Consider the following 12,984-nt stretch of genomic DNA (forward strand, 5'->3'; position numbering starts at 1 on the left):
TAGCTTATAATGCTGTTGTGAGATACCAAGGAGGTGGACAGGAGGCACAGTCGCTTTCCATCTATTTGCAGGGCTGAGGTGCCCACAGTCCTGCTTAGCTCAGAAGAGTACACAGTTTCCCCATGCACTGCTTCCTATACACAGAAAGTCTCTGGGTGTTTTTGCATTACTGTTCCCTGGGCCACCACGCTCAATATGTAACAAGGCAGAATCAACCCCCAGGTTGGGAAAGTACTGCATAACCTTGGGGAGAGGCAAATAGCAACTGTGAAAGAAATATTATTAAGCACTATTTCTGTTTTGTTTGGGGTTTGGTTTATTTATCTTTCTTTTCTTTCTAGAAAGAAGTTGTGTTTGTTCCACATATTAATAGTTTAGATTTTGTTGTTTGGGTTTTTTTTTTTTTAATAATTCTTTGCAGGTTTATTTCATTGTCTACTATTCACAACACTCCTTACTTATCCTTCCCCCACCAGCTGTCTCCTGACAAGCTAATTAAAATACTGTAGACATTTCTTTGAGCTTAGTAACCTGAAAATTGCAGCTCTCAGTAAGTGTTTTCAGCAGAAATTGAGGTTAACCTTTGGCAGCACCTTCTCGCTCTGGTTAAAAGGCTTTGAAATACAGTTTTACCGACAATAGAATCCACAGAGGAAAACTTTTTAGATGAGGAAAAGCAAAAAGTGACAGCTTACTGTTTCATAGGTCCTGATTGGGTTCAAATAGCTTTCATTTGGACCCTTGCCAAGGCCAGAAAGTTTATTCCGTAACTCCCCAGCTTCCATAGATTGGCTGGTATGATACCGCTCAACGTTGATCAAGTGGGCAACAATATGGATGGCTGCATGAGAGAGAGAGTGGTGTGAAATTACAGACACACTTGTACGTGTCCACAGTGCCATTAAGCACATTACAAACTATTTGAAAACCTTGGGCATACATTGAGGACTTTGCATGGGTTAAGGTGACAAGAAAAGGAAAATTTTATAAAATACATGTCTAATATGAAGCAGCTGCTTCACGTTGGAGAGGAGACAAACAGCTCTGGGGTCACCTCCATGATTACAGTCAAGTGCCCACACAGTCTTTGGTGTCATCAAAAGAGAACCTCTTGAGAGATGAGATAAAGATGTTTGCCTCTGATTTTAAATTGTTCAAAATGTGCTAAACTGATTAAAATCTCTTTTGCTTTCATTAATATATTAGGATGTGCAATGGTCTAATATTGCTATGCAGGTCACTAATTTATCTCTTTTAGGCATAGACCAGTTTGCAGCTTGCACTGGGGATATTTAAGAGACGCGTTCAATATCTGTCCTCTATTAACAAGTAGCTATAGCATAACTTTACACAGGTGGAGCCTGGGAAAGCCACCAGAACTATGGTTTTAAGGGAGAAGTCTGAATCACAATGTTAGATCTGACTTGCTCTGAGCATCATATATCACTTCCACTTCTGGCCTGCTCCCAAAGATATATGAAATGATCAGTTTAGAAAAATACTTTAGAGTGAACTGAGAACCCCTGTAATTCTTTTCCTCAGTGGAAAGGTGATAATTTCAAAAAAAGAAAAGAGGAAGAACTTTGTTTTATAATTGGCTAACAGGTAAAGTCGTAATCATGCAGAGTTTCAGTTTTCAGGATGAGAGATTCTGAAATCCATTACAGTAAAGTTGTAATTAATGCAAAATATTAAATGCCAAAGGATGAAAAAATGACAATGAAAAACAATTATATGTTTACAGTAGAGCTATTAGGATATGCTATCTCTAGTTTTTATAATTAGCTTCCTGTTATCATCTCTCCTTCAGCGTTTATCTGTTCCTGTCCCTGACCATTTAAAAAACCTTTCTAAAATGCAGTATTTGTAGGAAACCAAATGCGACCTTTTTCCCTGAACATCTCTCAAAATAAGGTTATTTTTCTTCCTTTTTCTTTCTTGTTATCTTTTTTATTTCTCCTTTTTTCTATTTTTTATATCTCATTTTTTCCTTTTTTATTTCTACTTTTTTCTTTTTTCTTATTTCTCCTTTTCCTTTTCCTTATCCTTTTCCTTTCGTTTTTTCTTTTCCTTTTCTCCTTTTCTCTCTTCTCTCTTTCTTATTCCTTCTTTCTTCTTTCCTTTTTCTTCCTCTTTTTTTTTTTCTCATTTTTTTTTTAATTGTAACTGTTTGCACAAAAATAATGTCTTATTGTGCTAGTTGTGCCAGTCACTGTGTAATCACAGATGAAAACACAGGATTAAATTCCTTGATACTTTGGTATTGCTAAGTCTTTTAGGTGCATATCCACTTAGAGAGCTCTCTTCACTCTGATGCTGGAGTTCAGATCCTCTGCAGCATCTATGAGAGCTGTGGGCATGGGAATATGCCATGGACATGCTTAAAGCAGCCAGTGCAAAAAGGTAGAAGACTGCTTTCTTCCCCAACAGTAGGTTAGTCCATGTGTCCAGGCTGAAGCAAGGTCATTTTCACTCTCGTCTTCTGAGGTGATCTTTCTAGAGCAGTAGATGTGCTGGGGTTGGCTGACTTTCAGGTTTCATTTCATTCAAAATGCTATGTTACCTTAGGGACTCCCCCTGCCAGTCCCTAACACCTGCTTCACCTCATTGCCGCATGCTGAGGTATTCACTAGGAGATGAAAGACCCATTTGAAAATCCTTGTTACATTAAATTTGAAGTCGGGCTTTAAACTGAATCACATGTCCTAGTCACTGGGCTGACTATTCGCTTGTGAGCTGTCTCCCGATGAAACCCTTAACAAAAATAATAAAACATTTATTGACACAAGCATCCCAAGGGAATGCCCTGAGGACCCAAACTGCAAAATCAAGCTTCCATTTTTTCTGAATCTTTGGCCCAATGAATAATAAATTATTTATACAAGCTGGAATAGCTTCAGCAGAATGGAGACTGAATCCAAATGGGTATGAACTGCACAGAGATAAAATGAGCCTGGAAATTAGAAGACAGATTCAAGCCATCAAAGGAATGAGACTCTAAAATAACCTTTCAATAAACGGGATAATGGGATCAAGCAATCTAAGCAGCTTTCAGCTGAAGGTTGGTCATTTTATGAAATAGCATATATGACGTGACCGTGAGCATTAGAGGGTATTGGACTCAGTGACCCGGCATGTCCTGCGTATGTTGTTATGGATTAGGTGCTGCATGTGAAACAACCCAGCCAGCGTCAGGCAGAAAATGCTCCTGTGAACCTGTATGTGAGGGGGTGCTCCCAGCACCTCTGCAGTGCTGGGATGCTGGAAGGAAGGTTACACTAGACCACAGGCAGCAAGTGAAATATGTGGATTCAGACTGTCAAAAGCTAAAAGCCTGAGAGTTTCTGAGCTGCAGGGCTTAGGTGGCAGCTCTGTGGGGGCTGTGGCAATCTGTTCCCCAGCGTACAACTGATGTATAAGCAGTATATAAACACTGCTTATGTGTTTAAGTGGAACAGCACTTTTAAGTGCTGAGTGAGAAGGGGGGAAACTGTTCAAACAAGAGACTCCTTTCAGAACAGATGTTTTGGCCTGGTAAGGATGTTATCAGATCCAGCTGGAAGAGAACCAAGTCATTGCTTGACAAGGACCTGATTTCTCTGACATCTCAAAGTGTACTCGGAGGACAGGAGTGTGGGGTAACAGACCACAGTCTGTGGTAGGTTGTGGAGTTACATGCTGCATGTAGTGAGGTACTGGACTATGGGAAAGGGGAGAGAAATCTTTAAAAGAATAGAAAGCCCTGATAGTGATTCTCTAAGTGAATCTATTGAGCAGTTATATCTTGACATTTGCTAACGATTACTGGTGCTTGGGCCTCCTGTCTTCTACACCTGCAGGATGCTCTTTATAACTCTGGTATGATGTAATAGTCACCATAGCCTTGGAACCATGTAAGTTTCACAGTTATAATCCATAGTGTTGTTTTACCAAGGGTTCTCTGCAGCATGTGAACTGCAGGTTTTTGTCTGTCCTTGCTCATTTAGAATAGTAGCTGACTAGAGACAGAGGTTTGAATCTGTTCATAGCATAACACACTTTCCCTCTTTCACCTCCAAAACACACAGATTTTTTAAAAAGCAGTGCTGCAGATTGTGATGTCTTTGCATGAAATGATGACATTTCCGTTGTTTAGGAGGTTATGAAATCCCACACTTTATTCAAAGTGCAGGGTTGTACATGATTTGTACAAATTCTAGTCATGTCAGCAGCAATAGGAAACCTGGTGCTATCTGATGTATGCCAGGTGTTGATAGTGAAATGAGGTGGTAGTTTCTTTCAGGCAGACAGAGGTCCACATTTTCTATCAGAGTATTTATTTCTAGTCTTGAACAGAAAAAAAATGGGTTGAATAGATGTAGCTTCCCAAGGTCTTGAGCCAAAGATTTAATGAAAAGTAATTTTTTTTGTTGCAATTTTTCCCTGAAAGAAAAGTTCCACTTTCTGCAACTTTAACTAGTCAGATTTTTCTGCAGGCTTTTAAAGGACACCATTTTGTCTATCTGCATATTGTTCTGCTTTCCTGTAAGTGTTATGTCAATGGAAATATCATACCTACTTCTTTGAGATTTACCACATCTTCCCTTCTGGGTGACATGCCCTCCAGGTTTCAGCTAATGGGTAGAGGATATTGAAAACATAGAAGACTTCCAGAAGGAACAGGAGAGTTTGGGTTTTTTTTTCTACAAGCTTTTCTGTGGAAGCTGTTAATGTACAGAGTATAATGGTACACTGAAAATATTAACATTCAAACTGATGATATACTGAATATGTTGGTTTACCTGAGTGTCCCATCGTCTTAAATATTGCCTAGAGTGTTATTAGATTAATACCTCTGATGGGTTTTGTGTGCTGCTAGGAAAAAATGATGCAATCTAAAAGTGAATTATAGCTGGATGGTAAGAGTAATGCAAAGATCTAATTCCCTTTTCAGTGTGGTTCATTTAATGTACAATAGTTGTGGCAGACTAAAAAGTCTGGCACTGGATACATTACCATTAGCTAAAATATTTTACATCCCTAAAGTGCATTTTCTGAAGGCCTTTGCATCTGCAGTGCATCGAATTTACTAAGCAATTCCAAAATTAATATGCAAATTTCTGAAATCTGAGCTCAGAACAACTGTGAATTTTTTTCCCTGACCATTTAGGGAAGTTAACCATGAGAGCAAAGTTTAAGGTATTATATCTTAGGATTTTCAGTTCAATTTTTTTCTCATTCTGCATAACCAAATATAAAGTACAGAATAAATCATGTAATCTTCTAAACAAAGAGGTTTTTTATAACTGTACATGAAGACTGAAGGATTTTCATTGTTGGTTTTAGTAACATCTGGAAACTCTGAAGCACTTAACATACATTAATTTGTATTTGACCCCAAGATGGTATATCTAATCCACCTCTGAGATCAAATAAAAGGTTTTATTGGGAGGAGGGAGGGAGGAAAAGGGTTGCTATTAGAGCAGAGTGTTTACTGTACATATTCTTAAATACAAAGAGATGTAATTAAATTATCTTGAAAGTCTGGTCAATTGAGCTACTCTTATTCAGCCAATTGTGCCTTCAGTGAAGCATGCACAACTCTGATTGAACTAAACAGAAATTGCATATGTTTATCTGAGAACAAGATTTCACTCTTTTTCGGCATGCCTGTACAGGATAATAATCAAACTGGAGCTTGCTGCTAGCAATTAAATGTTTTGGTTAACAAACCCATCATGATAAAATCAAAGGGTCAAACCCTGGGTTTTCTGCCCACAGTGAAGAGAACAGCTTTGCAAGCAGCTAACCTAGACATGGGGAATTCTGCGCCTGACCAAGCCTGGATTCTTTAGCCACACGCTGCCTTGTGCCTTTTCTAGTTACACAGAAACCTTCATTCAGTTTCATGCTGTCTTTGCAAACTAAAAGGTGCAGGTTCTGTAAAAATTACAACAATAGTGACCACACACATACTTGCATTGGATTATTTTTTTTTAGAATGGTCACAGACATCAAAGAAGAATCCAATGACTTGGACCATTTTTTATCCTAGCTAGAAGCTTATAATCTTTAATTTAATGTAGTTTCTTTCCTAGTCCTTGCACTAAGTCTGGATTTAAGCAGCATGACTAAAAAAATGCAGTTTAATGGAAATTGGATTTCCTGTAATTTCTGGAAGTACAACACTGAGATATCAGCTCAACCTGTTTTGAAGATAAGCATCTGCTTTTCTGAAAACTTCATCACTTCTACAAAAGTGTAGAATCACTTCTACTTGGGTCACCAAAGCTTTTTACACAGCCACCACTACCAAAGCGTGGTTGCGAATGGAAAGGTTTTCTGGTATTTTTAGCTATAGATTTTTCAGTGCTTGTAAGAAGCCAAACATACCTGTCATTGCTGTATTTCAGTCTGTTTTGCATGTTTCTAAAGAAAATTGCAGTGCTGGAATTTTTAAGGAGCAGCAACCACCCTTTCAAACAGCCTAACTACAAAGAGCCTTACTGTGCTTCCCCTACTTTTCCTTAATTGTTTAAGCTTTATTCATATCATAGTTCAAAAGGTGTTTGAGCAATATATCTATACAACCTTTCTGAAACATCAAAACAACACAAGAAGCAGTTTGTTCTTCAAAATATGCACCATATGTCAAAGTAAAATAAAACTCCCCCAACACTTCCCACATCAGAAAATGTATGAATGTACTTCCTTAAGAGGCTAAAAACAACACATTAAGAGGAAGGAGTTGTATGAAATGTTATTTACTATCTCTCGTATGTATCTTTAGGCTCCAGACAACTCTGTCTCAACTGAAAAGTCTCTTTTGCATTAGAAAGCCTAGAATGATTCTCACTAATCAAACTGAGAGTGCATGAAACTATGATTTTATTCTAGCAGAGTTACGGGTCTATAAGGAAGATTTATTAGTGGGTGAATAACTCCCAGACAGCTCTTATCACAGACAGGCATGCAGAACGCAGGAAGCCAAACTAAGCAGAATTCCCTTTACTGAATTTTCAATGATGCCCTTGATTATAGATAGCATTGTTTACTCTCTCTCTTTCCTCCAACTTCCCTCTTCCACTAGTCTCTAATTATATCCCTTTATGGCCTGACCAATTAAAGCTTGCTCTTGAATTTGTATTAGAGCTGATGAAAAATTAAAGGTACAGATGTAGTTCTTCCAAGGCCATGCAAACCTCGGCTGACCTGGCTGCCTGTTAGAAGCCAGACAATACTAATATTATACTGACTATTTTTAGCATGCTATTAAATAAATATGCTGAAATAACACCACCTGGCATGCTGAGATGAATACATGTTACTTCAATAATAAAGGCGTCTACAATTTCATATTGTGAGGCTAAGATTACTGATCTGATCTTCAAATTGGTTTAACTTCTTGCCACCACATTTAGGCTATTGATCATACAGGGAAGAACATTAATTTAACTAAAAATTACTAAATTGCAATAGATTGATAGAAGTTGACTATGTTTTTGTGTAACAAAGGAAATATAGGTAGTACTTGCATAAATAATATGTCAGTTGAAAGGAAAATGAAATGTTTACACATCATTTTAACACTTTAATTTTATTAAAAGGGACTCAGTATACTTGTGGGTACCTCTTTACTCTGAAATGTATCTCTCACAATATCTACTGGTTTTGGTTTGTTTTGGTTTTTTTTTAATTAATTTGAAATTTAATTTCTGGCAACTGTGTTTTTTTGGCCATTCCCCAAGTCTGACTATGCAGTAATGCAGTGTTTTCCCAAATATGATAACTGTTTCTCGCTTGTCTGTTAGGGAAGCACGGGTTCATAAGTCATCATACTTTGCTCATTAGACCTCCCTGTGTTTTATTTTCTTCCTCAAATATCTCATTGACTATTTGTTCATTTTATATTCTGGAAAAAACACCCAACCCAAATAACAACCCAAAAATGAACCCTCATTTTCTCCCTAGAGAATGACAGAATTAAATAATGGTGTTTTCTGTCATTTCACATCAGCTCCTGTGTCTTTTTCCTTGGAATTACTGAAGCCATAAAGTAATCACTTTTCCGATAGACTTGCACTTCCCAAAATGTCCACCTTAATGCACTAGCAAACATTTTTATATGAATGTAAAAACCAAAAACATTAAAGGTTTGACTGTGCAGTTTTACTTTCTTTCTGGAGCATGACAAATTATACACCAAGTAGAAGTTGGTTAATTTACATTCCTGGGTTGATTTGTTAATTAAAGAAGCAATGTTGCATTCTGTAAGAATCTGCTTTATGCTGAAACTGAACTCTGATAAATGAGTGGCCATGTCAGATAAGTAAATCATCATAATGCCCTATAAGATACATGTTCTCATCCCTAGCCTTCTCCTCTGAATTCTTTAGCACTCCATACAAAGGACAAATTTCAGCTATTGATTCCTGATGGCAATCCTGACTTCATATTCTTGTCTCACTACGTGGGAACATTAGAAGCCTATACACACAAAAGCAGCTACTCCATGTAGACTGAAAAAATACTTGGTCCAGGATCCACTCTAACAGCCTGGGGGTAGAACTGTTACTCTGAAGTGTCTCATGCTTGCAAATAACCCTGTGCCTCCTTCGCATTTTCTAAGAAAATTATCTGCCCCAGATACCTCTCCATCTCTATGTGCTTATGTCCTTCCTCATGTTGGCTTTTGTTCTTCCTTCTCCCGCACATCCCTTTTCCCCATACTATCTGCTGTCCGCCTCATGTTCTCTTAATTCCTACAAGCTTCAGTCTTCTCCAGGTCCTTTAATCACTTGGAGAACAGGAAGGTGCCATGTCTTCTTCCCAGCCAGGCTCAACCGATAGCTCAGTAAGTCACTAGCACCATCAGAACAGATAACTTTTGATTTCAAGATCCAGTTTTTCCCTCAAGGTTGCCATTAATTCCCTGTACCCACCCCCTATTTAAAAAAAAAAAAAAAAAAAAAATTAGAAACCTAATGTTTTTGAGGCAGCTGCCCGTCAAAAATTCAGACTAAATTTATTACCTGGTTGAAAAATTGTTGAAGAAGAGGTAGAGGTGCACAGATGAGTGGTTTTACTCATAAGCACAATTTCCTTAGGAAATCAGACTGTAATACCATGTCATCTCCCCAACATCTACCCTCAGGAATTTAGTGAAAGTTATTTACACTAAATGTTAAGAGCATACAAGCTGCTCACGTTAACTAAATGGCAGCTAGTACTTATTGTCCAGGTTGGGAGGTTATTGACTTAGCAGTCAAACTTTTCTCAAGCAAAAAGGGTTACAAATAGTTAATCAGATGGGACTCCTATACCTATTTAAAGCTGCAGTCACCAAATGATTGCACTAGAATAGCATGTCTCAGAGCTGATAGGGATTACAGCATTATGTAGAATCACTGTGAATTTCAAAACAGTTCAAAGGCAAAGAAATAAAAAAGATGAAAAGCTTACTTGCATTTATAGCTATTCCATAGGCAACCATCTTGTGAAATGTGATGTTTTTGTCAAGCTGTCTCCTCAGTGCTCCTCCACAGCACTTGGTGAAAAAGCAGAACTTCTTTTATATCATTCCTATTACTCTTTACAACTTACATTTTGGAGAGAAGACAGGAGTTCAGTACTTTTAAAAATGGAAGTTGAAGGATTTCAGTGGGAGTTTTGGGTTAGCCTTAACTTTGGCGTTCAGGTCACTATTTTCAGCATAGTGACACTCCAGAGTTTCTTAAGCTACTCAGCTGATGTAGGGGCTCAATAACAGTCTTGATAAAACTCTGCTACATTTAACTATGATTTGCAAGTGGTTTATCTGGGCTGGTGATTAACTCATTTGCTGGTATAAGGGTACCATTATGGGCTACCACTGAGCTGCAGGCTCAAGATTAGCTGCATAAACACAGCTGAACTGCTGGCAAAGCCAGCTTGCAATGTAAACATTTTCACTGCTTTCGTGAAATGCACACTCCAGGAGGGTGAGGCTGTCTAGACCTCAGGTGTCTTCTGTGTTACTGAGCTGTCTTCCCATTATTGGAAGTGCTCATGGTGGTGTGCTCATGGCCAGCTGGCTGCCTCTGCAAAGAGCTGGCCTGGGGCTGGGGTAGGCTGCAGTGAGCCAAAATGAGCATGCTCTGCTGGAACCTAGACAGCTCTCATGGACCTAATTCAGTCTCTGAATGGTGCTGTGGGTGCCTGGATTGATCTCTTGACCTGGCACAGTGCCATGCGAAAGATCCTGGCATGTATCTGCATTGTTTCCTAACTAATAAATCTTCCAAGTATCTGGAGCACTGCTGGGTGCAATGCCAAGAACACAGCACCTCATTGGAGAGTTGCTGGATGCAGCCGTGTGCTGGCCATGCTGGAGCCAGTCAAGTTGCTGTGTACCATGCTCCTCGAAGCAGAATATTGTCCAGAGAGCAAAACATTGGTTTTCTATGAGAAGAGTTCCAGTTCTCTGACTTCTTACTCAGCATGTAACTGGGCATGCATATATTTAATGTTAAATCACAAACTGATTTAGAAGTCCAACGAGACTTTGCTTTCTTAAATGCTCAGCTCCTGGTCTCAGACAATGATAAAACAGTGTTGATTCCCAGCCTACTAAAGACTGCTTGAAACGTAATTCTAACTCTGAAGGGGGAAAAAAAAAAAAAAGAAAAGAAAAAAAAGGTACAACTGAACTGAGAACCAACTTACAATAAAATAATGTTACAATTTCTAAATTCCTATTGCTCTTGGAGTCATGAAGTGATCAGTGATTTTTTTACCCAAACGTGTGGTATTGGAATTGCCCTGACTGTAGTAATACACTGCAAGTGAATTCACTGCATCTGACCAGATGACCACTCCATTACAAAAACATGTGTAAAAAAAGTTAAGACCTGAATGGTGGCCATTCAGGCAGCAGGGTTTAAATATGTTCCTTATTATCCTTATGCCCTCACTTTTATCTATCTGTACGTTCTCCCTCTCTAGTTTTTACTTTGTAGCTACACAGGATACACATGATGGATGCATATTTCCTCCATTTGGCCAAGTTGCATGATTACATTCCCTTTTTTGTAGCTCCTCACTTTTCTCTTCATGACTCCATGATATGCAGTGGCTGCCAAAATCAGTGTTGCGTTTACAGCACTGTGTTAAACAAGCCATTTGTTTCTCTTCAGTCATGAATTTAAGTGGTAATAACTAAGCAATAGTGTATAGACTTCTCTATCAAAAATTAAAATTCCTTGGAAAATGTTTGATATGGATAATACTGCTGAACTATGGAAATAAAAAAGGGAGAATAATGTGGCTATTTAAGAAATGATACTCACAATGCTTGCTCCTCTTAAGAATGAAATGAGGTTTCTACTGACGGGTAACAGGATTAGCATGCAGTTAAAATTAAGGCATGTTGCAGAAGCTCTTGCCCAAGCCAGGGTTGACTGTAGATATAATAGCATAAAGAAATTAAATTACAAGCTTAGTATAGGAAGAGAAAAATAAAGCGAATACTATATTAACATAATACTATTGTAGGAGAATATTACTATTGAAGTATCAAAAATATTGTTATGAAGGATGTCAATAAAATCAGACTATGCATACGTTCTTCTTGTGGAGCCCTTTAACAATCAAACTTGTACTTACTCCCAGCATAATCCGTGTATAAATGTAAGCATCTTCGTCTTCATACCAATGGAAGGTATCAATAAACAAATAGAAATTCAGTCCCAGCCACACCAGCTACAAAGCAGACAGGCTACAGATTAGTGACACTTGCAGTATTTTTTAATGCATATAAAACTGGTTATGGTTATAGTTTTTAAAGTATCTGAGAGATACTTCAAAATCAGCATGCAGTGCAGTTCTTGATCACAGATGACTGAAATCATGAATGCCTGTGGAATGAGGCTATCTTTTAGCAAATGCACAATTACAATCCTATACCCATTTCCCTAGTAGAGGAGATAGATGGTGTTTACTGTGTGATGCTAAACTTAAACACAGGTCTTAGCCTGGTCTCTAAGAAGGCTATAAAAGCTAAAATTAAAGAATTCCCTAAATGGAGGTAGTTAGAAGCTGAGGAAATTCCTTTCTCTGTCCCCCATACTTAGTTCATCAAAACCTCTGAAAAAAAATTTCAATTACAATTGCAAACCCTTATTCCCTTTATCTGAGGTTTAAAGTATATGGACTTAAAAATAATTAAAAAAAAATAAGAAAGATTTTAAATTGTTTTTAAGACAAGTTATAAAAAGGCTGATGAATATTTTATAGCAAGTTTTACATTAAGCTTGGGAGTATTACTGTAAGCAAACCATAAAATGTCTTTTAAACAAGCTTAAAATATTTATATGTATCCAATTAGATATATTTTAATGCTAAAAATACTCACTAATAACAGCACCGAGAGTTTTTCATTCAAAATCCAGCATCCCATCCTGAGTGCCTCTCCCTATGTTAGCAGCAGCTGACTCCTGCCTTCCAGTGTAACCTGAGTTCTCCATCCATTCCTCAGGCTTTTCTACTAACTCCTTTTGTCTTTAGTTTTTAATAAGCATGTAGTGGGAGTGGGAGCTCTGTCTAGGAATTTTCTAATTAAGAGCTGCCTGACAAGAGCAGATCACCCAAGTGACATGTCTCATGACCTGTGTAAATAAAATGCTGGTCATTGTCCAGTCCTTTTTCTCTGCAGAGTTATATCTCAGCAAATGAGAGATGCTGTCATTAAATTGTCCTGCTGTACTAGAATGCTTTGTCTTTGCAGATTTAACAGAGGGCAGCATGTCTTCATGATTTGTCTTTTAATTTAGCGTCAAATGTACACATTCCTTATGTGTACATTGCTAAAAGAACTTGGGAGTGGCAAAGTCAGTCAGAAGTTGGCAATTGTCAGAATGAAGGGTGCCCCTCTAACATTCATCTGGATTTCTTGCAATTATAGATTCTGACAATGTTAAAATGCATGATAATTTTTCATTCACTTGGCTTCAGTCCTAAAATAAGCAG

At 38.0% G+C, this 12,984-nt stretch overlaps 1 protein-coding gene across 1 annotated transcript in view; it reads right to left on the reverse strand.

Annotated features, from left to right (window-relative positions):
- Positions 1-12,415, reverse strand: part of NOX3 (NADPH oxidase 3) — a gene marked incomplete at both ends in the record, with an annotated part of 38,376 nt that extends 25,961 nt beyond the window's left edge. The window contains 5 exons of the mRNA XM_080616533.1: positions 696-841; positions 9,442-9,526; positions 11,307-11,417; positions 11,623-11,718; positions 12,371-12,415. Of these exons, the coding sequence (XP_080472659.1) occupies positions 696-841; positions 9,442-9,526; positions 11,307-11,417; positions 11,623-11,718; positions 12,371-12,415 (483 nt within the window). The remainder of the gene's footprint in view (positions 1-695; positions 842-9,441; positions 9,527-11,306; positions 11,418-11,622; positions 11,719-12,370) is intronic.
- Positions 12,416-12,984: the final 569 nt, after the last annotated feature.

The sequence above is a fragment of the Psittacula echo genome (genome assembly GCF_963264785.1).
Source record: "Psittacula echo genome assembly, chromosome: 4".
Classification (NCBI taxonomy): Eukaryota; Metazoa; Chordata; class Aves; order Psittaciformes; family Psittacidae; genus Psittacula; species Psittacula echo.